The sequence below is a fragment of the Pocillopora damicornis genome, chromosome 7 (assembly GCF_964200805.1).
Source record: "Pocillopora damicornis chromosome 7, jaPocDami1.2, whole genome shotgun sequence".
Classification (NCBI taxonomy): Eukaryota; Metazoa; Cnidaria; class Anthozoa; order Scleractinia; family Pocilloporidae; genus Pocillopora; species Pocillopora damicornis.
In genome coordinates, this window is record NC_142676.1 from 22,745,668 (window position 1) to 22,773,526 (window position 27,859).

The following is a 27,859-nucleotide window of genomic DNA, read 5'->3' on the forward strand; positions in this document are numbered from 1 at the left end:
TTTTTTAGCTTTAATTAATGTTTATTACACTTTAAGTATATTTCACGTGTTCAATTTAACATATGTATTTGTAGTATCGCAACATCATGACGAATCAGAGACAGGCTTGATTTACATGTAATATCTTATTTTAACTACAGTTTCAAGAGACGTCTGTCTATTGCTTGTCTGTTTCTAGTGTCACTTGCATTTGGACTGGCACCATTACTTATTTTTTCGTTTGTGCTTTTGGCAAAAGTGTATTTGTAATAATCCTGAGTTTAGACTGCAATTAAGTCATATAATAGATGAACTAGAGGTACAACTGAAATAGATTGCAAGTGATGAACTATTGGTACTTAACATACAATCCTGTTGAAATCGTTCATTCTATGTAACCAAGATAACTTGATCCTCTCAGTTTTTATGTTACATCTGCTAAGTCTTAACAATGAAATGACTTATTTCCTCAAAGAATTACCTCGGAAGTTTATTTTAACTCCATACTGTATTTTTTCGTTTGTGCTTTTGGCAAAAGTGCATTTGTAATAATCCTGAGTTTAGACTGCAATTAAGTCATATAATAGATGAACTAGAGGTACAACTAAAACAGATTGCAAGTGATTAACTATTGGTACTTAACATACAATCCTGTTGAAATCGTTCATTCCCTTTTTTGGGGGGTGGGGTGGTTGATCATGATCCTTCTCCATGGGCTTGTTTAATTTATTAAAACTGATCATGAATGAAATAAAGATTTAAATAGCAGTCACTGAATGCCCTCAAAGCACTGAAAGCTCTCTCAATGATACATCATAAGTTGGCAGCTGACAGAATGGCACATCTTGTGGCAAATGTATGTTATAACATAGCTAGCAAATTTGTCTCATCAAGTTCAATTGCGCTAGCGTGCTTCATATTCCTATTGTGCACGCTCATGACGTCAGCAAACAAATCCCTCGAGGAAAAAAATTTTCCATTGGGTTAAAAATGTTATAAAACAATTGGTTCATGCTTCAGCTGTACGTTCGTCGAGATATGAAGCACGCTGACGTACGAACCAGTTGTTAATGGAACTTCCATATTACCTTGGCGGTAAAAGTAAGGTAAATTTAAAGCAAATTCAACATTTACGTCACATTTGCGAGTAAATACATTAGGAACAAATGCTCGAGCTTAAATCAACTTTGTAGCCAGTGAGAACCTTTTTTGCCCATGTTACAAAACTATGAAAATCCACTTCGTTCCTCCAGTAAGCTTTACTCGCCTGGCGGTGTTCCTGCTGCAAATTGTCAATCTTCTGCTTCCATATCGTAATGGTCTCCCCACTTTTGTTGCCTCTGAAGCCCTCGAGACACTTGACATCGGTAAGAACCTCCTGTCTGATACCATCCTCTACTTCGCAAGGTACTGGAGGGGGCGAGTCTGACGGTGTCGAAGCGATGGCATCAATTTGGGCTGTCGCAATTCCAAGAGCGATGAAAGCTTCTTTAGCAAGCTTTACAAAGAGGTCAAATGTTTCTTTATCAATTTCGGCCTTTAACGAGCGGCAAAACAAATTTCTCAGCAGTCGAAGCAGATGAATGGCGCTTAATGAGGATTCTAAATCGTATCCAACCGGGCTCATCACAGATGCATTGAACTTACAATGCGGAAGTTTACGAGGTTGGCCTTTACTATCTGGCCTATCAAAGGATCGTGAGAGAATGGTGGCCTGGATCAGGGCGACGAAGTCCCACTCTTCATATGAAAGGTGTGTAGGAACTCTGGTTTTTCCACCCTCTGCTTTAAGAAACAAATTTCTCACTTCCGAGGAGTCATCCCACGGTTTAAATCCAGTCATATTTCCAAACGTGTTGTTCCACATGGTTCGAAACGTTTGACGCAAGGCTTTAGGAAACTCGTTCGTTACAATCAGTGCAAACTTAGAGTAGTTCAGCTGCTGGTCACTGAAGTTTGACCGGGGCTCTTTTCCACGTACTTGTTGAAATGAAGCGTTGGACATCCAATCGTCACACCGTGCCTCATTACCATCTGTGTTTTTTCCAGTTTTTATGATCTCGCTAGAAGAATCTGAAAAAAATAAAATAGAATAAAAAGGCATAAAAAAAATTTGGTATTACTTTTATTTTATTACTCAGCTCTCCAGTACACAATATTCTACTTGTATCCAATTTTACTTCTTCCTGTGTAACTCTTGTTAATTTCTCAGGCTCAACAGACTACTTAATCATTATGCTTCCAATCAACTAAATCAACCTCTAAATGCGTTAGCCAAAACAAAAACTTTTGTGTGAGTCCAAAGCAAGGTCACCAGACAAACTAGGCACATCCACATGGAAGTTAGACAAGACAGTCACAACTCGGGAACTCATCGCGACGGCTTGAACTTAAACAACTTCAAAATTCTAAATTATACTGTAACTACATTCTAGATATAGACGGATGACTAAATCATACTAAACTGACTGACTAACTGACCACATAAATTATCTAAACACTTCATAACATGCTCTCTTTTTCAGTAGTGGTGCAAGTGTAATTAGGCTCAAGAAGGAATGCTTTGCTGCTTATGGTACTATTTTGGAACGACTTCAAAGAAAGGGGTTGGATTTATGTTAAAAATGTTTATCCTAGTCGAGTAATGGAAGACACATCAAGTTAGAGCAACAAAAAAGTACATTTGTGGAACGTCTTCACTTTTGTTTCGAATTTCCTCCAATTTAATAATTTAGCACATGGAGGTCAGCAAAACAGTTATAGATATACGCTTTGTGCCGTTTGCTGCGCAAAAACGAAGTAGCACACGAATAAGTCTCTAAATATCATTATTTCATGTTATTCTTTCCCTTTAGAATCGTCTTGAAGACAATACAGATGGACGAGGGATGAAGAAACTGTAGCAAGAGCGCAAGGCCCCCTCCACCCAACCATTCTATCTGTTCGTAGTTGAGGAATGCTCTTGCCTGGTGTTCCTCATCATTTCGGTGGAAAAACGCATGCCATAATTGGCGTTCAAAACTGATCTTCAGGTAATCTTTTAAGATAGCAGTGAGCCTTTTGTTACAAATTTACATATGTGATGCTAAATATTTCCTTCCCGGCCCACAAAGTATTCATTTCTGGGAGGTAGACATGGGCTTGCCAGGGTATCTGCTAGAGACAAAAATGTAAATCACCACCTAATTGAGCGTTTGTTCATTGAATCCATACAACATACCACCCAGCGAAATTCGATCAGACAAGACAAGGTTTTCGAGAAAGTGGGGAACGCGAAGCCCATAGATCACCTCTTTTTAAATCAAGCTACGGCTATTTCAACTTACTAAGAGACAAAAACACTTTATTCTACGTCACCGTTAAAGTGAGGCCAATCTTCAAAAATTGTCCCTGCCTCCAAAATATTGGCAACAACAGAAGCTGCCATAACGCTGGCAAATTTCTTCCAGCCTTTGGACTCTTTACTGGCACCTTCATAGTGTGAAATCCCTTTCACAGCAATGCTCTCAACTTTTATGTCAGTAATGGCTGTTGCTAAGGCATCTTAAACGAAAAGATCAACGCTGCTTTGTTAATAGAAGTTCAAAGTCGATTTGAATAAATGTGCACGCGCAAATCTTCAAAGACCAACACAATCGCACGAGCCTGTAAATTGAGCACATATTGTGCGTTAGGTCAAAATAGTTGAGTTCAAAGAAAAAAATATATCTATCATAAATATTTTTTCAAAGATTTTCAGCTGCGAAAAAATTTAAAGCAAAGCAAACGGTGGTTACCTTTTTTTGTTCTTAATTACATGTTTTCTCAAACTGAATTCTCTCTCTCTCCTGCATTGTGTTACCGGAAACGGTATTTCTCACAGCCAATCAAAATAAAGACATTTTCTCGTGTATGTTACTAGCATTTTAAATCACTTCGTTAAAAACGAGTCTTCGTAGCAAAACACGTAAATGGTGCGCCCTCTGTTTTTGCATGACAAAGAAGAAAAAACACGTTGCGAACATTACATTTCACTCTTACCTCGCACTTCAATGGCAAACGCATCAGGATGGGATTGAATCAGTTCTTCGCTCATATTTTTGTCCTGGGCGCACAGCAAGACGCCACCACGGTGAATCCTTACCTCTCTATCATTGGGATCTTGCAAAGGTGCCATCCATCCCTCACCAACATATCGTATGAGGGACGAAGAACGGTTGCTTTCAAGAGCTCTCATGCCCCTTGGGCTGTATGTTCCTAGCTTTGATGTTATCAACACATCTCCTATGCGAGCTTTCGCGGCATCGAGACTACCGCAAACACCAACTAAAAATACCACTTTCGGTCTCATTTTGATGATAGCTTTTTGGAAGGATAGGGCATAATCAACAGGCGTTGTGTTCCCATGGGACCTAACCAGTGCCACCCTCAGTTGACCGATTTCTCCAAAATACACATCTCCTACATCCTGATCATGGCTTACAAAAGTATTTTTAAGATAAGCAAAGGAACTTAGAAACTCGAACTCCTCCACTGTTATTAGGAGAATGTCTATGGGAAACTGGACATCACCATAGTTCTTTAGAGACACTTTAACATCACTCATCTTCGGAACAGTGAGGCTCATTTGTGGTGGAACCTCGTTGCAGTCTTCAGCTGTAAAGAGACAAAACCATCCCTTACATTTATCAGGGGAAAAAATTAAAGCTTAGATGTCTTGAAACAATCGTTCCAGCCATACAGAAAGGAATATGCGTAGTTAAAGCCGATGTTGAGCATTGTTTTGCACCGTAGATATGCATTTCAGGAGGAGCATTTGTACATCTTCCAGATATTACTCTACCCACATCTGAATTTTCATTTCTTTTTTCCACTGATGTTGTTGATTAAATCTTTACGGGTTTATTTACAATTTGGTTTACACGAAGTGTTCGTTTGCAAAAAGGCCGAGACAAAAAATAAGTATTCTGAATTTACATGTTGGAGATCTCTACTCTTCAGTATTCGCAATGCTGTGCGACCCATCCCTCGCACACAACAGGCTTCGATTGACAGTGGGCAAATATTTCCATCACTATCTTAACTGAGAAATATTCAAGGAATAAAAGCGGCTCAGATGATTTTTAGACGGATAAGGAATAAATTTTTTTTCGAGGCTTCCCTTGTAACATGTGATGTGCGGAAAATGGAACAAATTTCCACCGCTGTTGAAGAATGTTTTTTTAGTCTATACATACGGAAGGAGATGCCATTAGATGGTTTGTATCCATTTAAATAGAAAGGCACCTTGAAGATCCGGGGAGACGTATTTTCTTTTTACCAATAAAAAAGGAAAAAGAAAGGCAAACACAGGTAGCAGCCTTACTTCTTTTGTCGTGTTCTTGCTGAAAATCCTCAATCTTCTTCTTCAACTTTTGTTTGAAGCCTTCGAGACACATAGCATCGACAAGAATCTCCTGTCTGATACCATCCTCCACTTCGCAAGGTACTGGAGGGGACAAGTCTAACGGTGTCGAAATGATGGCATCAATTTGGGCTGTCGCAGTTCCAAGAGCGATGAAAGCTTCTTTAGCTTGCTGTACGTAGTGGTCAAATGTTTCTTTATCAATTTCGACCCTTAATGGGTGCCAAAACAAATTTCTCAGCAGTCGAAGCTGATGAATGGCGTGTAATGAGGATTTTAAATCATATCCAACCGGGCCCATCACAGATGCATGGAACTTACAATGCGGTACTTTGCGAGGTTGACCTGCACTATCTGGCATAGCAAAGGATCTTGAGAGAATGGTAGCCTGGATCAGGGCGACGAAGTCCCACTCTTCATATGAAAGGTGTGTAGGAACTCTAGTTTTGCCACCCTCTGCTTTAAGAAACAAATTTCTCACTTCCGAGGAGTCATCCCACGGTTTAAATCCAGTCATATTTCCAAACGTGTTGTTCCACATGGTTCGAAACGTTTGACGCAAGGCCTTAGGAAACTCGTTCGTTACAATCAGTGCAAACTTAGAGTAGTTCAGCTGCTGGTTACTGAAGTTTGACCGGGGCTCTTTTCCACGTACTTGTTGAGATGAAGCGTTGGACATCCAATCGTCACACCGTGCCTCATTACCATCTGTATTTTTTCCAGTTTTTATGATCTCGCTAAACGAGTCTGAAAAAATAAAATAGAATAAAAAGGCATAAAAAAAACTTTTTGCATTAATTTCATTTAATTACTCAGGTCTCCGGTACACAATATTCTACTAACATTCAATTTTACTGAAATGAGCAGCAGAGTACTTAATCATTATGCCTCCAATCAACTAAATCAACCTCTAAATGCGTTAGCCAAAACAAAAACTGTTGTGTGAGTCCAAAGCAAGGTCACCAGACAAACTAGGCACATCCACTTGGAAGTTAGACAAGACAGTCACAACTCGGGAACTCATCGCGACAGCTTGAACCTTAACAACTTCGAAATTCGAAATTATACAGTAACTACATTCTAAATATAAACGGATGACTAAATCGTACTAAACTGGCTACATAAAGTATCTAAACACTTCATAACATGCTCTTTCTTTCAGTAGTAGTGCAAGTATCATTAAGCTCAGGAAGGAATCCGTTGCTACTTATGGTACCATTTGGAACGACTTCGAAGAAGGGGTTGAATTTATGTCGAAAATGTTTCCTTAGTACTGGAAGACACGTCAAGTTAGAGTGACAAAAAAATAAATTTGTGGAACGTCTTCACTGGTGTTGCAAATTTCCTCCAATTTAATCATTGAGCACATAGAGGTCAGCAAAACAGCTATCGATATATGCTTTGTGCCGTTTGCTGCGCAAAAACGAAGTAGCACACAAAAAAAGGCTTTTAAATATCATTTTTTCATATTATTCTTTCCCTTTAAAATCTTCTTGAAGATAATTTAGAACGACGAGGGACGAAGAAACTGTAGCAAGAGTTCAAGGCCCCCTCCACACAACCATTTCATCTGCTACTAGTTAAGGAATGCTCTTGCCTCGTTTCCCTCATCATTTCAGCGGAAAAACGCATGCCATAATTGGTGTTCAAAACTGATTTTTAGGTAATCTTTTACAATAGCAAGGAGCCTTTTATTAAAAAGGTTCATGTTTGATGCTACATATTTATTACAACAAAGTGTGAAGATGGTCTTCGGATATTAACTTACTCAGATTTTCTTGTGTTGCCAGAATGGCTGTAACGATTTCCTGCCAATTGATTGCGTTGAACTTCTCATCTGTTCTCTCACTTTCAGAATATCTGCCATTTGACATTTAAAACAACGTGATTTAGAAGAATTCAGTTGCTACATGAGCTCTAGGCACTGGAGCATAACAATATCCTTAGTAGAGAATGCATGATAATATGGAGGGGAAAATTCTCATTTTGGACTGGCCAGTAGAAAGTACTGCAATTCTTAATAAATCTGGAACCCGAGTTCAAATTACAAATGTATGCTCAAAGCGAATGTGAGTTAGCACCAGCCTGATTTGAGTAATGGAGTGATTTAGCAAAGGGACGGGTTCGTCAGTTGAAAACGGCGGGCGCAGCAAAAACACTAGAAAGAAACTGGGTCGAGAACGTCCCCCGTTGTGTTTCAAACGTGACGTACCAGTCGTTGTAACTAGACGTCAAAGTTATATTTTTTCTCGAATATCTTGACCTCGGCTTATTGCTTAGGGTTAGGTTAAGGATAAGGGTCGTCATCACCTTTAAAATTTCGGTTTCACATATCACTTTAAGGACAACGAGGTTATTTCCTTTGAGAGTTTTACAACAAGCGAGAACGGAGGATAATTATAGATAAGGCAAGCAAGATGTTCACATGAATCCTTTTGTACGATTAAACTTCTTAAAATGTATTCCATTCCAGTTAAGTCTCGTTTCTGTTGAGTCATCTATCAAATTTTAGAGCCCATTGAATAACTTTTTCTGCGATTTGTGTCGCTGTTATTTCGTTTCGAGCCACTAGATTTCAGCACCACTTGTTTTTCTTAATAATTTTACAAAGTATAATTTGGAAATCGTCTTCGTTTTATTCCCCTATTTGCCGGATATTTCTCCTTATTCATGACAGTACATCTCTTTTGAGCTCCACCTTCTTAGAGTTGCATTTTGAACGGACTTTTGACGAAACCATGAAGGAACCAAGAAGTCGCGATTAAGTCGTGTCCTGGCTATCCGCGCGCCCTCCCGTTCGGAAATGACGTTCCCATTCTCTTGCTAGATCACTATGATAGTGAGACAAAGTACGCGTCATGCGTGTTATGGAATAGTACCCGTCATATGCGCGCACTGCTGCCTCGCTTTTCGCCGAGTTAGTTGTCGTTTTTCATGAAAACGTATAATCGATGGCTTGTTTATTTCTCAAATTTTGTCATAGCTTCGATTTATTGGTAAAAGAACTTTATGCCTTCCGATTCTGTCTGCAATCATACTCGTAATAAGAACTGAAATCGGTCTCTTGCATCGCAATCGACCGATTTTGTTAATTACTGGTATGATTACAGACCGAATTGGACTCCACTCAGTCCCAGTACAGTACTAATAGCGAAGCATTTTTCTAAGTTAGAATATTCAAACAAAATTCAGTTCAGTTTATGTTGAATCTACATAGGCAAACCAATTAGCCTCTTATGCTAGGCCTCTATGTGCTACACTTTCAACTTGTCTTACCTTTTGGTCACATCTTCCAAGTATTCGGCGATTTCATTGTGGCCACGTGCTCTCGCGACATATTCTGGTAAAAGCGGCCTTCCTTTGTACGAATCAAATACTATTCTTCCGGCGGGTAGGTCAAAGATGAGTCGAATGAACCAAACAGCGTTTACTTTGGCTGCCTCGTAAATGAACCTTATTAAGAGCTGAACTAACAATGAAGATTTTTCCCTACCAGAAGGCTCTACAATCGTTAAGAAAATGAAAATTAAAAAAACTTTTATCCATGATTTTCAAAGAACAGAGAGAAATGAGCGAGATCTTGTTGTGTCCGTGTTTAGACATTTTTTGTTTCATTACTTTAGCTCTGTTATCACCAATCACTCCTTTCTTCCTCCAGTTCAAACTATAGTGAAAAATATTCCTTAAACACTGTTCAACAACAATCTTTTTACCTTAAATAAGGTTTGAAATCTGTTTTTCTAGCTTTCAACCTTTTGCTTTGTTTACTGGATTGATCAGACATAAGAGTTAAAGAGATTAAGAGATAATGAAAAAAAAAAGAAAGAAATACAAATTGAAAGGATAAATTGACAAATACCTACCATCATTCGTATGATTTTCTGCGTCGGAAGTACCTTTTTCAGAATGTACATTCAGGCATGGAATGGCAACCTGGAGGAATTGCAGCGTCGTTTTTGGGCAAATGACTGCCTGCTTCAACGTCTCGTCAATCAAATCTGTGTACCCAACTTTTGTCTCCTCCAAACACTTTTCTTGATTATGCGAGGAGACTGTTTCTTTAAAAACACCTTCTGTAGATGAGTCTGCAACATTTACGGATGAAATTGCTCAAATCATAGCTACCTCTTTTTTAATGACGCACAAGGTCAGTAATCTGTGAGGTGAACTTGGAAACTCACATCGCCCTTTCCGCCACAAAATGTATAGTTTAGAGAGTACAATGATTGAAAAATAACTGAGCTACCTATTCATTTGTGCTGAGGGACGAAGAGACTGTAGCAAGAGAGCAAGGCTCCCTCCACCCAACCACTTCATCTGCTGGTAGTTGAGGAATGTTCTTGCCTAAAGTTCCTCATCATTTTAGTGGAAAAACGCATATCATAATTGACATTAAAAACTGACTTTCAGATAATCTTTCAAAATAGCAGTGAGCCTTTTGTTAAAAAGTTTCATGTCTGATGCTACATATTTATCACTCAAAATGTAAAGATAATGTGCGGATATTAACTTACTCGGATTTTCTTGTGTTGCCTCAATGGCTGTGACGATTTCCTGCCAATTTATGGCGCTGCACCTTTCCTCATCTGTTATCTCACTTCCAGAGTATCTACCATTTGACATTTAAAACACCGTGATTTAGAAGAATTCAGTTGCTACAGGAGCTCTAGGCATTGAAGCACAACAGTATCCTTAGTAGAAAATGCATGATAATGTGAAAGGAAAAATTTTCACTTCCGACTGGCTAATAGAAAGTACTGCAGTTCTCAATAAATTTGGAATACGAGTGCAAATTACAAATGGTACATGCTCAAAGCGAATGTGAGTTAGCGCCAGCCTGGAAATGGGGTGATTTTTCAAGAGGACGGGTACGTTAGTTGACAATGGCGCGCGCAGCAAATACACTAATAAAAAAAAACTGGATCTCTCCGTCGTGTTTCATACGTGACCTACCAGACGTTGTAACTAGACGTCAATGGTATGTTTTTTGTTGAATATCCTATTCTCGGCTCTTTAGAGATCGTCATCACCTTTAAATTTTCGGTTTCACATATCACTTTAAGGTCAACGAAGTTATCTCCTTTGAGAGTCATACAAAAAGCGAAAACAGAGGATAATTATAGATACGACAAGCAAGATGTTCACATGAACCCTTTTGCAGGATTAATTTTTTTAAAATTTATTTTATTTCAGTTAAGTCTAGTTTCAGTTGATTCATTTAGCAAATTTTAGAGCCCATCGAATAATTTTTTCTGTGATTTGTGTCGCTGTTGTTTCGTTTCGAGTCACTAGATTTCAGCACCACTTGTTTTTATTCATAATTTTACAGAGTATAATTTGGAAATTGCCATCGTTTTATTCCCCTATTTGCCGGATATTTCTCCTTATTCATGACAGTACATCTCTTTTGAGCTCCACCTTCTTAGAGTTACAATACATTTTGAACGCACTTTTGGCGCAACTATGAAGGGACCAAGAAGTCGAAATAAAGTCGTGTCCTGACTATCCGCGCGCTCTCCCGTTCTCAAATGACGTTCCCATCCTCTTGCTAAATCACTCTCATAGTAGGATAAAGGAAGCGTCATGCGTGTGTAATCGAATAGTTCCCGTCTTGTGCGCGCACTTCTGCCTCGCTTTTCGTCGAGTTAATCGTATAATCGATGGCTAGTTCATTTCTAAAAAATTTTCATAGCTTTGATTTATTGGTAACAGGACTTTATGCCGTCCAGTTCTGTCTGAAATCATAGTCGTAATAAGAACTGAAATCGGACCTTCGGCGACCGATTTTGTTAATTACTTGTATGATTACAGACCGAATTGGACTCCACTCAGTCCTATCACACTACTAATAGCAAAGCGTTTTTCTAAGTCAGAACATTCAGACTAAATTCGGTTCAGTTGATGGCTTGAAGTTACATAGACAAAACTGTTAGCCTCTTATGCTAGGCCTCTTTGTACTACACTTTCAACTTGTCTTACCTTTTGGTCACGTCTTCCAAGTATTCGGCGATTTCATTGTGGCCGCGTGCTCTCGCGACATATTCTGGTAAAAGCGGTCTTCCTTTGTACGAATCAAATACTATTCTTCCGGCGGGCAGGTCAAAGATAAGTCGAATAAACCAATCAGCGTTTACTTTGGCCGCTGCGTAGATGAACCTTTGTAGGAGCTGAACTGACAATGAAGATTTTTCCAAACCAGAAGGCCCTAAAATCGTTAAGATAATGGAAAACAATTTATCTACGATTTTCAAAGAACAGAGTGAAACAAGCGAGATTTTGTTGTGTCCATGTTTAGGCATTTTTTTTTTTTACATTATTCTGGCTCTGTTATCACCAATCACTGCTTTCTTCCTCTAGTTTATAATATAGTAAAAACTATTCCCAAAATACTGTTCAATAACAATGATCGTCTTACTTTAAATAAGGTTTGAAATCTGTTTTTCTAGCTTTCAACCTTTTGCCTTGTCTACGGGATTGATCGGACATAATAGGTAGAGAGATTAAGAGGAAATGAAAAAAAAAGAAAAAAAGAAGGGAATTAAAATTCAAACTGAGAGGAAAAGATAACAAATACCTACCATCATTCGTATGATTTTCTCCGTCGGAAGTACCTCCTTCAGAATGTACATTCTGGCGTGCAATGATAGCCTTAATGAATTTCAGAGACGCTTTTGGACAACTGATTACTTGTTCCAACACCTCCTCTACCAAATCTATGTAAACAATTGTTGTCTCCCCCAAACACCTTCTTCGATCTTCCGAGTGGACTGTTACTTTAAAGGCACCTGGTTTTAATGACTCTGCAACATTTACGGATTCAAATGCTCAAATCATAGCTGCCTATTTTTTTAATAACATACAAGGTTAGTAATCTATGGGGTGAATTTGGAAAACTTATATCGCCCTTCCGGCCACAACATGTATAGTTTAGAGAGTACAAAGATTGGAAGTAAGTGAAACTCGTTTTAGATGGGAGATTTAAACCGGTTAGAAAAATTTAAATTTACCATCATACAGTAGTAAGAGCAGAAACAATTTTGGTGGTGGGCTCAAACTAGGATAAATGTATGCTTCCATTTTTTTGTATATCAAACCTAGCATATTCTCGACCACTTTACGACTTTAAAAAAAAAAAAAAAAATTAAAAACTTTGGGGTATAGTTTACAATGAGGATTAAGTTCCTCCCTTCTATAACCCTTTTTTAATAATATTATGTTATATGTTATTATTTAAATAAAGTTGTTATATATTATATATAAAAGTAAACCGCTTTATAGATAAGAACAACTGTTGCGTTTCACTTATAAGGTAAAGGAATGTACATGGTATTCCTGAGCGAGGTATTTCAATTTTTGATCTACCTACCCTCCTTGTTGCATCAAACTACAAATTAAATATTATGATAAAGAAGACCTACTTACGTGGAAGAGCTCTTCCTGACAAGGTCTTGTCATCCATCTTCACTAAGCTTACTCCCTTTTCTAGATTTTCAAAATCCGCAACTCCGGATTCCATCTCTTCTGGAAGCTTTCCCGTAAATTCGATTTTAAATGGCGCTTCGTTCTGATACTAAATAAATTAATTTTAAAAAAATGACAATAAACCTATTTGAAGGCAAAAAATAAGTCATAGTCAATTAAATAGTGGCATTGTTATAAATGAAATAACTAGTAATTCCCTAATTTATTCATCTGTTTATCGCAAGACGGAACACAATATGAGCGATCTGTTTCCTCCTTCCTCTGCTCTCTCCTCTTCATTTTAACTTAACTGCTTCTCAGTTGTTCCAATACCTTAGCTAAAACTTGGGTTTGAATTGTAAGTACAACGGTTCAAAAAGCCAACTCTCATGGCTCGCATTGGATCTGCTAGATGATACCAGCAAACTTAAAATAATACCTTTAAAAGAACGGTGTCTGGATTGATGCGTTCCAAATGGAGTTGGTTTTCAGGCAAATCCTCTGTTAATTGTGATATCCACAAGAAGAAAAGATACAAGTCAACAGCAAAGTAAATTGATCAAATGAAGGTATGCCAACTAAAAAGGCTAATTAAGTCTTCCAAAAATAAATTCTTCCGTTGAGAAACATGAAAACCATAAAATCTTGTTCTTTTTCTGATAATGCTGTGACCAAATACTTTGGAGATCCAGACACTGGCGGAACTGAGCATTACAAAAGCAACTGAACCACAATTAAAAAATTTCCGTTGCCGCTCACTCATTCACCTTTTCTCACTTTCTCCTTCGACCCTGAAATATGCCTGATTTTTACGGTCGCATCAGGTTTACTGTCACAAAATTAAGGCAGACTCGATGAGGTTTAATAGCATTTGGTTCAATTCTAGGACATTTCAAGGAAGCCGGTCACCCAATACTAATCATTTCAAGCAACTAAATTAGTAAGATTAGCTAGTTTTGACTTCTGAGTATAAAAACCTGGAAGCACATTCAATTCCTCCTCGCTCGACCCCAAGTGTTTGTAAGTTTTCTTATTAATTTTTGTCTTTATTTCCTTTTCTTTTTCAATTTTTTAAACTTTACTCTTCTAAAGCATACGTTTTTCTCGATTTCAATTAAGTCTTCAAAAAAATATTTATAACTATTCCGGACCTGAGTCATTAAGTGTTCTGAAAATAACTTTGTATTTAATCCAGTCAGCTTAACCAACGGCTCTAAGCATTGGTTGGTAGTCTCCTCCTTTCTTCACCTGCTCGAGCGGCCTGTCTCCATGGTCGCAAAGGACAGGTTGCTTGGACAGGTTCTGGGTACCCTTCTTTCAGTACGCTGGTGACGTCTTCAGTGGAGCTCTCCGGTTCCTTCTTAACATCATCTAGAATTTCAAGGGAAACAAGCGTTGTAGAGGACGCCGTAGATATGAACTCTTTCCCTTATGTCCAATGCGGAAGACTGCTCCCCTTGACGTGAGTCTTTACTTGTGAGCCTTGTGATATGGTGATCACATAGCAACCATGAGGGAAACTTAGCTGATTCCGGTAGAGACGAGTTGCAGTGTCTTCCCTTGCACCTCAAGATTCCTTCATGTCCCTGATTACTCCCTACCAAGCACACTGTTGTTTGAAATTTCGATTCAGCAGCAAAGACTTCTGAGACTCCAATATCCACAACGATTCACTGAACAACACTTCTTCGCTGTTAAGACTTCCAGAACCAACAGGACAAACAGGCTTTGAGGACCGTGCCTTGATGGTGTTCACAAAGCGTATGACATAGGCAGTTATTCTACACAGTTTAGAGAAGTCACTGTAGCCTTCACAGTTTATGACATGTGCTATGCCTACTTCAGGTGTTTTTATCACAAGGAGTGTGGCTGATTCTTTTAGATCTCGTTCTGCCTGCAATTTCATTTCCTTCACGCACTCTGGTGGTGGCTGAATCATTTCAAATCCACGTGGATCCATTCCACCAGAGAGTGCTGCTTGCTAGAGACAAGGGATTCATTCCTCTCGCTGCTGGGTCTGCTGAATTTTCCACGTCTGGAACATGAGCTTATACATCAGTCGGCAAGAGTTGTCTGATTTCTGCTACTCTATGGTTGACGAACTGCTTCCATTCGTTGTCCTTTCTCCTACTTCAGTAAAGGAAATATTATTCGAGTCTGTCCAGCAGCGGACACGATTAACAACGAGGCACTGTTCCAGTGTTTTCTTGATCCGTGCTGTCTACCTTGTCACTATTAACGCAGCTAAGAGCTCCAACTTCGAAATGGTCTGCTTCTTTAGTGGGGCAACACCAGTTTTTGATGCAATCAATTGGACCTGAGTACTGGTTCGAGATTTGAATACCAAGTAGACCACCTCTGCATTGGCTGAAGATGAGGCGCCACCGAAAGCCTCCAGTTCATATACGAGTTCCTTAGTGTCAGGTTCGGAAGTGACACATCTAGGGATCTGAATGACATTCACCTGCCCCAACTCTGAGATCAACTTCATTCATCGAGTTTTCAGTTCCGAGTCAAGTTCTGCATCCCAGTGGTAGTCTGCCTTGCAGATGTCTTGCAGAGGAATCTTCATTTGTACAATAATTGGTGAGATCGAGCTCATAGTATCATAAAAACTTGCTATCACTCTGAGTAAATTCCGTTTTGTGGGCGTTAGACCTTGTGCGCTTTCGACATTTGTCTGAAACTTGAACAAGAACTCATCTATGACATAGTTCCAGTTAGTTCCCAGAACCTTCTTTTCAGTGTTGACATCCCTCCCTTCAAGACCACCGGCCATGATTCTACCGTATGTCTCATACTCTTCATCAAGCTGATTTCCCTCTTCTGTTTGGAAACTTAATTCCCTCTGAGATTCCTTTTTACTTGATCTTCTCCAATAGGGGCTTTGAGTTGGTCAGCCATTTGCGTAGGTTAAATCCCCCTTGAGCCATTCTGTCTCTTGACTTGAGATAAAGTTGGTATGCCTTGTCCACATCTTCAAGGCTTACACTCAGATCATCTACATAAAACGAGCGATGCATCTGATTGACAAATTCAGGGTCTTTCCTTTCATGGCTGATGAATTACTTGAGGAGAGTTCCATTCAAAAGAAAGGGACTGGAAGTAACTCCAAACACAACTCTAGAAAATATTTTTTCCACTATCTTAGGTTCCGCTGAATTCACATCATCCACCCACAGAAAACGCAGAACGTCTCTGTCCTCCTCCTTTAAGACTGTCATGAGGAAGACTTTCTCTATGTCGGCAACTATTGTAATTGGCTGTACTCTGAATCTTAGGAGAATGTCTAGGATGTCAGGAGTTAAGGGTGGTCAGTATGGAGGGAATCGTTTGATCCTGGCCCATTTTCTCTTGCTAGTGCATTATACAAAATGCGAAGCTTGGTTGTTGGCTTGTCTTCTCTCACGAAGCAGTGATGGGGAAGGTAATGTATCTGATGACAAGGCTGAGCTTTCTCGGATAAGTCAACTCTCTCGATGATTCCCATGTCAAGCTGATTCTTTATCACACGATCATACTTCTCGAGTTACTCTGGCTTCTGGCTGGGTCTCTTCAACAAGAACTGTAATCTTCTTTGACTGAGACTGCGATTGTCAGACAGTGGGTCAAGAGCTTCCTTCCATGGAAGACCTACTTCATATCTCTGATTCCTTAAGTGATCGTCTCTTTGAATGATTCTAAAAGAGAGTTTTCTTCCTGCTTAATTCCAATTGATTCCAGTTCCCAGAAACTGCGGAGTTTCTTGTTAAGCTCTATATGATGCACATCCATCTCATCTCTGCGAGCATCAGTCCGAAAGACGTGTGTTGCCACCTCATTGACTGAGTGAGTATCTGAGAGAGGTGCATTCTCGACAGGACAAGATAATGTCCATCCAAATCCTATGTTCATTGCAACAAGCCAATTCTCTCCTCTTCTGACCTTTCCATTTCCAGTGTTCCACTGCTGATCTTCTCCGATGAGAATGTCTACGACGAGATTCTCTTCTGAAGTACGTTCCAAAAAAGTAATGTCCTTCAAATGAGCATGATTTTTTCCTTGCAAATTGAACTGCTTGATAATCCAGCGGTGAACAGATAATTGGTACAACATGGGCCGTAACGGTTACAGTGACGTCATTATCAGCATTCTTCATGCACAAGTTCACATGCTGTTGAGCCTCTACACCCAAAGCCTGCAAGCCTCTGACATGGATTTCTACTTTTTAATATAATTGTCTGATCCCCTTTACATCATTGACAGAACCGACCACTGGCGATTTGAGTAATTTATCCATATGAGAGCTGATGATTAGTTGTTTGTTTCTATACCTTTGCTCCAAGATCTCTCTTGCCGAGTTGTATTTTCTGATGTAAATGGGAGCCTTTTAGTTGTCGCTGCGGCTGGACCTTCTACGAGGGACTTCAAATGGTTAATTTTGTCTATATTGCTAAATTTCGGGTTTGAATGATCAGCACTGTCAAAACAATCGATGAACGCTTGCCACTCCGTCGGTCGACCATTGAATCTTTTCATTTCTAATTTCGGTAGTTTGGCGCGAATTTCGACGTTCCAAGCTGTAGTTGCTCCATTAAAGAGTAGCAGCAGATTGGGGACTTAAGCTTACGTTTCCAGTCGAAGTGCTTAGGGTTGAAGTAATCGGCGAATTAATCTGTAGAGATTTCGGAGTCGAATCGATGAGAACCACGGCCCTCGTGATTTCATCTGTGATTTCTCTTGCTTCAGCAACTTCATGTTCGATGGATTCTTCTTCATCTTCATCATCTACGAGATCCAAAATCTTGCTAGGTTTCTCCATGGAGGTTTCTCCATGGTGTCGAGCTTTTCCCTAAGTATAATCTTCTGTTGCGAGAGTTTATCCTGTAACGACGGCTCGAAATTGGCGATTGAATCTTTAACATCAGCGCAAGTGACTTGCGCGAGGAGTTTCTTTACATGTGCTCCATGACCTCCGCGAAATTACCTTTCTTGAATACTTCAGCTATTGTTCTCCCAAAATCCGGCTCAAAAGACCATGTAATGAATTTATTCCGTTTTTCTATTCACAAAAACTGACTAAAGTGAATCTGACCGAGTTTAAACTAAAATTTCAGATTTTGATCCATGAACGCCATGATAACATATACACCAAAACAACTCCGACCGAGTAAAATCACATCGAGTGATCACGTGATTAACAATCAACCAGTCTATGTCAACTAAGGGGATCCTCTGAATTCCGCACAGTAATCACTATTTTTGAGGATATTTATCAGAGCGCCCCGTATGTACAATATGTGTGTAAACCTTATGCCTGCAGTCAAAAGTCTTAATTCTGGCCCATTTTTTATCGATCAGGAAAATCTTCTTATCTCAGATCTCAGCTGCAAACTGTTAAAATTTTGACCAGTTCTTAGCTATCAGTTGAGCTCCACACAGGAATTTAACGTGCGAAAAGCCCTATAGCGGACTTATCAAAAAGTTAACAGGATTGTATGGAAGGAGTGAATTTTTGGCCACTACAACAACTCGGCAATGTTCTCCGCCATTTTCCGAGTTACAAACGATGTTAACATTCTGATTCTTAGATTCGGAAAATTTTACTCTAACGCACGCCTTCCAAATATGCAAAACATTTCTGTTTACCTTCGTTTTTATGGGCCTTGAATCGTTTTCGTCCTGTCAAAAATACAAAGGAAATAGGCTATACAATACAATTTCGCAGTACGTCAATCAGAAAAAGTTTTGTCCACCTATCAGATCTTGGACGTTAATGATTAAGAGAATGCAGATATAAAACAATAAAAGTCTTAATTCTGGCTCATTTTTTATCGATCAGGAAAATCTTCTTATCTCAGATCTCAGCTGCAGACTGTTAAAATTTTGACCAGTTCTTAGCTATCAGTTGAGCTCCACACAGGAACTTAACATGCGAAAAGCCGTCTAACGGACTTATCAAAAAGTTAACAGGAGTGGTTGGAAGGAGTGAATTTTTGGCCACCACAACGACTCGGCAATGTTCACCGCCATTTTCCGAATTACAAACGATGTTAACATTCTGATTCTTAGATTCGGAAAATTTTACTCTAACGCAGACCTTCCAAATATGCAAAACATTTCTGTTTACCTTCGTTTTTATGGCTTTTGGATCGTTTTCGTCCTGTCAGAATGCAAAGGAAATAGGCTATTGTCAAGTGATCTTGACCTCAACTTGCTAAGTAACCAATGTCTAAACTAGCTAATAGCTAAGGTGCAGACCTCCTTTTTCCATAAGTCCTCAAAAATATAATATCCATTCAAAGTTAAGCGAAAGTTGTACAGGAAACACTTCTGGAGAATTTGAACACTCTGAGGCTTTCGCAATGCGAATACGTGGTACAGCAAACAAATAGTCTTAATTTTTTGACGGAGAACCTCGTCTTTGATTAATTTGTCCTTGCGGCTATAAGTAAAAATGCAAAGCGAAAGAAAACTGTAAAGAGAATTAAGGAAGTTCTCAATTGGCCCATATTTGTGATTACATAAATACAACTTCGCAGTACGTCGATCAGAAAAAGTTTTGTCCATCTATCAGATCTTGGACGTTAATGATTGAGAGCATGCAGATATAAAACAATGACATCATCTTTGATACTTACCTCTTGAAGAGTTGATGGTGTTTTTTGATATTCCACTAGAGGTGGAGCCTTCACATATCTCATCACCACTTTCCTAAAACAAACATTGATAGTCGTTAACCACCCCAATCTTTGGTTTCGTTGCTAAGTTCGATACAACTGATAAATATAACAAAAGCAAAACAAACCAGCAAGTAGTTATGGAAAAGACTGAGGAGCTTGGCCGGTGAATAATGAGTTTTACATTTTTAAACAAATGAAAGCGATGGTTTATGTTGGATTACTTTGCAGTCACTGTCAGGCTCTTTCTATTCTTTCTGTGAGCCATTTCTAGGAGGTAATTATAACCTCCTAGATTTCTGGCCAATTATATCCACCGCAAGCATCACTGGTACTTGAGATAAAGTATAAAACTTTTTGGCCAACACAAATTAATAAGTTGCTATATATTAAAGAAATCACTACCTCATTCATATGGGATGCTTCTTCTGAGAAGTCATTTGCTGCTAAGAAAAAAAGGGACACGTGGTTGATGAATCTGCATTTCCTCTCTGTATCCTAACAGTTTAAAAAATTTCTCTCCAATTACCTGATACAGCTGTCAGAAACAGCAAAAATAATCATATATACATACTGAAGGTTCTCCATTGGAATGGATTTCTATATGTTATAACAAATCTTTCCTGGAGTATGATATATTTAGATTTCTTCCATCCTTAGTTTCCTTTCTTTAAGGAAAAAGGTCAAAAGGTCAAAGAACAGTGTTCTGCGTCCACCAAGGAAAAATGAACTTAACGGGGAGTGGTTCTGGCCATATTGACGGTAACAAACTTACTTTCCTTTAAGAACTTTGCTTCACTAGTATTTTCGTTCCTTTCTAAATATTTACGTTGGTCCATTTTCTAGCCACTTTAATGTAAAGCGAAGATTCCTCAATTATTTTTTTAGGCTTACCTTGAATTTTTTTTTTTTTATTTTCAAAAGCTTCCGTAAGAACTCTATGCAGGTTATCTTTATGTTTTTCAGTCGAGTCCAAACACTTCTCCGCCGAATAAACATGCGTTTCCATATCATCGAATGGCGCCAAAAGGGTCTCCAGGACGAATAAAAGCTGTTTTGTGTGTTTAGGCGAAGGTACATTTGCGTCTTGATTTTGCGAGGAAGTCTTCATGAGGTAAGACAAATCTCCAGTTATGATCAGCTCCCAGCCTAAATCGACAAAGTTAAAATGTTAAAAAAAACAACATAATGTAAAAATGTTTATGAAAAGTATGCATGGAAGGTAGACAAGTTAGTCTGAGGCTGGAAGGGGCTTTTCCTACTCATATTGGTGTCCCCATGGCCTATTGAAGGAGGGGTTGTAAATGGCTCTGTGGCTAAAGATCAAGGGTGAGGAGGGTAGACTTTAGGACCCTTCGGTAAACTAGAGTGTTCTCTAAGGCTGGAAGGGGCTTGCAAGATTGACAGTCAGGTTCGTGCCGACCACTGCCCAGCTGGTGGGTGAACACCTTGTGGTGACTGAGGGGAAGGGGGAGGGAGGAAATGAGAGTCCAAAGCAGCGAGATTTGGAGGGGTTGCAAACGTCTGCCCGCTAAGTTATCGCTCGAACGCAGGTATCGCATCCCCTTTAGGCCGCATAAAATGCAGGGGGCGTAATTTCAATAGATTACGAGCAGTCCCTCCTTTTCGGCGAATTCTGTCAACAAGCAGTCATCCTTATCGACGCTTGTCAACGATTCAAATGGCTAATGACCTGCTGCAATGTTTATTGCAGATCCGACAATTCCTTTACTGAAATCAGATCAGACTGGGATGCTAAAAGCTCTTATCGCTGGCTAAGACGTTCTCCCAATTTTGCCATACGGCTTTGGAAAGAGCGTTATCTACCAGGTGTTTTGTTTTGCAAAAATTTCTAAAGCGTGTGTCCTTGTAATTTAACCACTTAACAGCATCGTGATGGACCGAGTCAGCAATCTCAACGAACTTGGCCTTCCGGCCGTTCAGTTATCAGAAAAGGACAAAGACTCCATGAATGCTATCACACACGAGTATCTCCAACAATTGTCAAGAACCAAATCGTAAATGAATGCAACGAGGCCGAAGATCACCCTAAAAGGTGCAATTACAAGAAAAAGGACCTTTGCCCTCTCGATGGTGAATACTTAACAGATTATGTTATTTCACAGGCAGCCCAAGCTCCAGCTGTGCGATGATCATCTTGAGAAATAAGACTCATGGCGACCGCTCTTAGGGATTAAAAAATACAGTCAAATTCTCAATAAAAATACCTCACCTTACTTCCACAGTGCATTGCTTGTTATCTGATAGCTTACTATGTTGAAAGAACCCATTTTGGGGAGTTATCCATTTCTAGGCTTTTCTCATGTACGTAGTAAACTTAGAAATGGATAACTCGCCAAAATGGTTTCTTTTCAACATAGTAAGCGATCAGATAACAAGCAATGCACTGTGGAAGTAAGGTGAGGTATTTTTATTGAGAATTTGACAGTTTTTTTTCCTAAGAGCGTTTGTAAATATTCCCATACAAACTCTTATAATTTCACCATGGCTCTTATTTTGCAAGATGATCATCTCACAGCTGGAGCCTGGGCTGCCTGTGCTCGCGCAGAAAAAAAAATACAGTCTGACGATCGCTTGTATCCATCATCTCACACATAGAGATCTTTTCTTCTGGTCGCTGAGAATATCTTATGACACTAAAGAAACTTTAAATTAAAACAGATAAAACAGTACCTTTCGTTTTCCATAGGTGAAGTTGATCCAAAGCTTCCTTTTCTTGATCGGCAGGTACAAGAGCCTTGACCAAACCCTCGAGCTTTTCAAAGCACTTGTTCATGAAATTTTCCGTCCAGGGTTTCTCGATAAAATGTGCCCCAGGATTTCTAACTGTTATCCTGAATTCATCGACCAGCGGCTTAATATCTAGTGAAGGATTTGTTGACACAAATACTTGGGTGGGGTATTTGTTATTTCCCAAAAGGTTTAGAGCAGCGCTCAGATCCATGGAATCGCCAAATGCCACATACTTTGCATTGGAACTAGGAAGATATAACTTGGCAAGATCCACCAGGCTCCTGATTGAGTAGTCGTATTGAATTTCCTTTCGTTTCTTTTTGCCTTTTCCTTTCTTTCTTGTTTTGATTTTGTGGTTGTTGTTTATGTTTTGAAATGCCAAGCCTTTAAGGAGAGGATCTGTGTGACATATCGAATATGTCAATGTCTGTAGATCGCATGGTGTTGAAATATTTTGTAAATAGCTATTTAAAAAACTCCTCAGTGTCTCAATTCCTTTAGGCACGAGATCCCTCAACAATGGAGTTAAAATTTTGTTGGTGGCTATCAGAACCACAATCAACCTCTTTTCTTCTTCAGATACTGTCATCGTTAGAGAAAATAGCCGCTGATGCAGTAAATACTCCACTAGATCTGAAACAAGAGTAAGGGCATACATAATCAGTGGATAAATCAATGAGAAAATGCAAAATACCTCCTGTCCTTGATTAACATTAAGAGAAAATAGTGGAATAGAGGAGAGTAGTCCCTTTATTTCCTATCATTGGGGTAGATTAACTTTCTCATTTTTAAAAAAATCTACAACTCTTCTTGAGTTTGTATCTTGATTGAAGCGGCATTATCATTATTATTGTCAATCATTAAATTGATTGGCTTTATTATGCATGCGTTTAGATTGGTTCTTCTTTAAAGAACACTTGCGACACACTCGCACCACCTCGTGTGCCACTTTTTTGTTATTACCACATTTTGACATTATCTGTGACATCTGTGATCTATAACTGATTGGACATTCGTCAACACAGAATCTATTTGTTAAGTGACTGACAGTAAAACAGCCACCTCTCGTGTCTGCAACAAGTCCCCTCTATCCCATTGTGGCCATAGTGGAGATGGTTCAAAAGGGGTATGAAAAGAATTTGGGAGGGGAAAGGGCGACCAGTAAAATAAAAGTTGACCTTGCTATTAAAATGAAACGTTAAATTACAGTAGCTTTAACGTTTCACTGTTTTCCTGTTTTATGTTAGTTCTTTTTTAAATCGGTTTGGGATTACGCTCAAATATGGTCGAAAATGATTTATAACATTATGCAAAGAATTAAATCAATCCTCCACATGGATCCACAGGTAAAAAAGACGTCGCAAGTTACTATGACTTCGTAAATTTACGTGACTGTTTGTGTTATCTATGACTTGACTGCAACATGTCAGTGCTTTGTGACAAGTGCTATATTACAAGATTTACCTTTTTCCTCTCACCATAGCACCGTATTTCCTTGTGATAACATAACATAATTAATTTCGTCTCAGTAGCACTTTCAGGTTTCACATGGCTAACCGATCACATGACCCGATCGGATCACGTGATTTTTTTTTTTTTGCGCCATGAAGGCCGACAGGTTGATGACTTTAACTCGGTTTGTGTAAAAAAATCTCAAACTGTTTTGCTCGTTCAACTTGTCGAAATTTTCCTCAAAACGTTTTAAAGTCTTGCTTTGTTGTCGCATGTCGATCTAACACGTGCTTGGGGCTTCTGAACAGAGCACGAAAGAATGTGAAGAAATCAAAAGTGGTTCTCACTGCAACATCAAAATGATCTCCACACTGAATTTTATATTTGTATCCTCATCTCTTCGTTTGTCAGAATCATTTGAATGTCATATTTTTATCATATTGAAACTTTTTTTCGTCTATACTTTTCTCGTCTCTGCCGTGCTCTGTTTCGTAACGCTTGACCAGCGTTAACGGCTGCCGGAAAGGGTTGACTTGAAAAGATTTTCAGGAGCTTTGACTGAACATGTTCTCGCAGAAGCTCATTAAATTCCATGAAAAGGCCATTTCCGAATTATCTTCGGCCTCGTTTTCAGAACGAGCGCTGTTGCTCATCCTATCATATGATTAAAAGTTTTCATTCACATGCAAACTTAACTCGTTTTCATACGCATGGTTGAGTACAACCATGAGGCAAAAGGTAATTAGGAAGTGGCCTCTTGGAAGCGTGCTGAGTCACTATGCGCAAGAATTTTCTTAACTAAGTACCGTCCAAAAACCCCGTTTGACACTAAAATATCCTAACAAAAAAATCCGGATTTTTATACATATTCTTTACTCAATACAGTCTACATAAAATTCAGTAAGAATATTCATCCCGGCTATTTTATTCTTCTTCTTTGTGTTGGCTATTCCAATTTCCTTTTGTCAAGAAACTAAAGGAAAAATACTCAAAGTCGTCGACACGAAAAAACAAATATATAGTTGAACGCATTAATCAAACAACAAGCCCTCAAATTGGATTCTCGTAATTGTTTTGTTTTGTTTTTTCGACAAAAGACCTAACAGGCGCAGAACGTGACCTAAAGGGCATGGGAAATTTCCCCTCTTTATCCATTGTTTATACAGAGAGGTGGGAGTGAAATTTCCCTAGTTGAGTTGATTTTACTTTGTGAAAAGAAAGACAAAAAAATACCACTTTGCTCCAATGTTGTTGCAAATTGCCAACAGAGAGTAGAAGTTTCAGCGTAACTGTTGTTCTGGTTTATTTAGCGTTGGTATGAAATTCTTCTAACGCTCTGGGTCAGGGAAGCATCGGAAAATTGAAATAGCAACAAACGAATACGATGCAAGTATTTTCAAAGAAAGAAAAGTAAAAACCTTCTGCGATTTGACAAGTTCATGAACTTAACGACAGGCCTTGAAACCTAATTTTCACAATCGCAAGTCGTCCTCGTGATTTGAGGATAATATGAGACCAATTCGACACGATTTTATCGCCATACTATTAGTGCAAATAGTCGACACAAGCAGGAACGAAACTGTAAACGAAAACGAGAAACAGAGGCAGATCACTTCAATCTGAGGACTAGTTTTGCATTCTTTACAAGAACAATTCGTTGCAAACTGTGTACAGAACTACTCCTGAGTTCTTCCATCTCTCAGTTGATACTATTTGATGTTTTTCCCTTTCGGAAACATGAGCAGAATTACATCGAGTTATTTAAAGCAGCGATTTAAAGCCTTGATGACTCAGCTCTTTCTCTTTCACTTTGCTTTAACTTGCTACATAACTAATGATCATATTAACCCTTATAAGATGAAACCTTTAGGTTACTGAAAGTACAAAAAGTAAGCATAAAATGGAACAAGCAAAATGCGGGGTGATTAAATGTCGTAGGCAGACGTATTGAAACCTACCTTGAAAATCTAGCCAAACTGTAGGTGAAATCTAGTTGGCAAACGTCAATTCGTTACATGTTGGTTTCCACGGCCTAATTTTCCAGAACCAAGGGATTACTAAGGCTATCACCACTGTCGTTGACTTTCTGATATTATCGAGTGGTTGCTCCTGTTTCAAATAGTTTCTTGCTTTAATAATAGCGTTGATGAAATTTCACTTTCCGGAATGTGCCTCAACATGCCACATAATTAATAATCATATTACCCTTACAAGAAGAAACCTTTAGCTTACTGAAAGTGCAAAAAATAAGCATAAAATGTGTCAACTATATCTCTTAATTATTCTTTTCTTTAATGTTCTACAGGGTTATTTGTGCTACCAGCATAATGTGTAATCACTCGAGCAGACAGCGAATCTCCGGAATGTGCCTCAACTTGCCACATAATTAATGATCATATTATCCCTAAAAAGGTGAAACCTTTAGCTTACTGGAAGTGCAAAAAATAAGCATAAAATGTGTCAACTATATCTCTTAATTATTCTTTTCTTTAATTTTCAACAAGGTTATTTGTGCTACCAGCATAATGTGTAGTCGCTCGAGCAGACAGCGAGCTTGTTTGTTGGGCCATTCACAAACTACTCAATCCATGTAATTTCTATGTACTGCGCAGGAAAGCTGCTCCTTTTGCTCACAAAAACTTTGCTCTACATACATTTTGAAGGCATGTCCCCTTTCCGAGTGTGAAAAATGGCTGGAAGTAGGGAGATCGAGGGACATTGACCTATTTACATTAAAAGTCATCATTACTAAGTATTTTCAAAGAAAGGAAAGCAAAGACCTTCTGCGAATTGACAAGTCCAAGAACTCAAAGATAGACCTGGAAACTTGAATTTAATGACCCTACATCGGTTGAATGAATCGTATATTCATTTCTTTAATCAACCGGGTAATTTCGTTTTCACCTGCTCGAAGCTTTCTACTGGTTTTACATAGTGGCAACAAACGAACTCTATGCGCGAACGGCATCAAGCGAAATGTCGAGTGGAAACGTTTCTTAATTTGTATCTACATAGAAAGTCAACATCATTCACAATCGCAAGTCGTCCTTGTTGAGGATAATATGAGTCCAATTCCACACGGTTTTATCGCCATACAAATAGTGCAAGTAGTCGTGACAAGCCAGAACGAAACCGTAAATAAAACGAGAAACAGAAGCAGATCACTTCAATCTAAGAACCAGCTTTGCATTCTTTACAACAACAATTCGCTGCAACCTGTTTACAGAACTACTCCTGAGCTACTCCATCTCTCAGTTGATACTTTTTGATGCTTTTCCCTTTCGAAACAAGGAGCAGAATTACCTCGAATTAGTTAAAGCGACGATGCCTTGATGACTCAGCTCTTTTACTTTCCGGAATGTGCCCTAACTTGCCACATAATTAATGATCATATTATCTTCTACAAGATGAAACCTTTAGCTTACTGAAAGTACAAAAAGTAAGCATAAAATGGAATGAGCGAAATGCGGGGTGATTAAATGTCGCAGGCAGACGTTGTATTCAAACCTGCCTTCAAAATCTAGCCAAACTGTAGGTGTAATCTTCTCGTTAAACGCTTAATTGAGACTAACAAAAGAATCGGCCATCATTTCAGCTAGACTTTGCTCCAATATTATTGCATATTGGCAGCAGAGAGTAGACGTTTCAACGTAACTGTTATTTTAGTTTAATTGGCGTTGGTACATTAAAATCCTTAAAACGCTCTGGGTTAGAGCACCGACAGTATCGGATATACCAGATTGACGCTAAGACTTCAATTAAGAAAGCAGTTATTTTTATGTGTCAGCTTAATCTTTTAATTATTCTTTTCTTTAATGTTCTACAAGGTTATTTTTGTTATTAGCATAATGTGTAGTCACTCGGGCAGACAGCGAGCTTGTTTGCTGGGCCATTTACAAACTACTCAATCCATGTAATTTCTAGGTACTGCGCATGAAAGCTGCTCCTTTTGCTTCCAATAACTTTGCTCTACATAGAATCAAGCCAAAACTACGCTACATTTTGAAGGCATGTCCCCTTTTTGAGTGTGAAAAATGGCTGTAAGTAGAGAGATCGAGGGACATTGACCTATTTACATTAAAAGTCATCATTACTGGGTATTATCAAAGAAAGGAAAGCAAAGACCTTCTGCGAATTGACAAGTCCAAGAAATCAAAGATAGGCCTCGAAA

At 38.9% G+C, this 27,859-nt stretch overlaps 1 protein-coding gene and 1 long non-coding RNA gene across 2 annotated transcripts; one reads left to right on the forward strand and one right to left on the reverse strand.

Moving 5' to 3' along the window:
* LOC149043172 (uncharacterized) lies at positions 1-25,874 on the reverse strand. Its single transcript, XM_089212305.1, has 19 exons — positions 25,647-25,874; positions 22,177-22,869; positions 20,377-20,631; positions 19,888-19,928; positions 19,444-19,516; positions 18,933-18,965; positions 18,452-18,484; positions 13,263-13,324; positions 12,785-12,932; positions 11,941-12,162; positions 11,342-11,567; positions 9,877-9,971; positions 9,226-9,447; positions 8,639-8,864; positions 7,131-7,222; positions 5,324-6,109; positions 4,000-4,614; positions 3,337-3,522; positions 1-2,052 (listed from the first exon to the last, which is right to left on the reverse strand). Exons 2-19 carry the CDS (start codon positions 22,823-22,825, stop codon positions 1,136-1,138), a joined length of 4,881 nt encoding a protein of 1,626 aa, XP_089068431.1. The 5' UTR covers positions 22,826-22,869; positions 25,647-25,874; the 3' UTR covers positions 1-1,135.
* On the forward strand, positions 19,841-21,700 carry LOC149043173 (uncharacterized). Its single transcript, XR_016188441.1, has 3 exons — positions 19,841-20,244; positions 20,449-20,596; positions 21,197-21,700. It is a non-coding gene; the product is annotated as an uncharacterized LOC149043173 (long non-coding RNA).
* Positions 25,875-27,859: the final 1,985 nt, after the last annotated feature.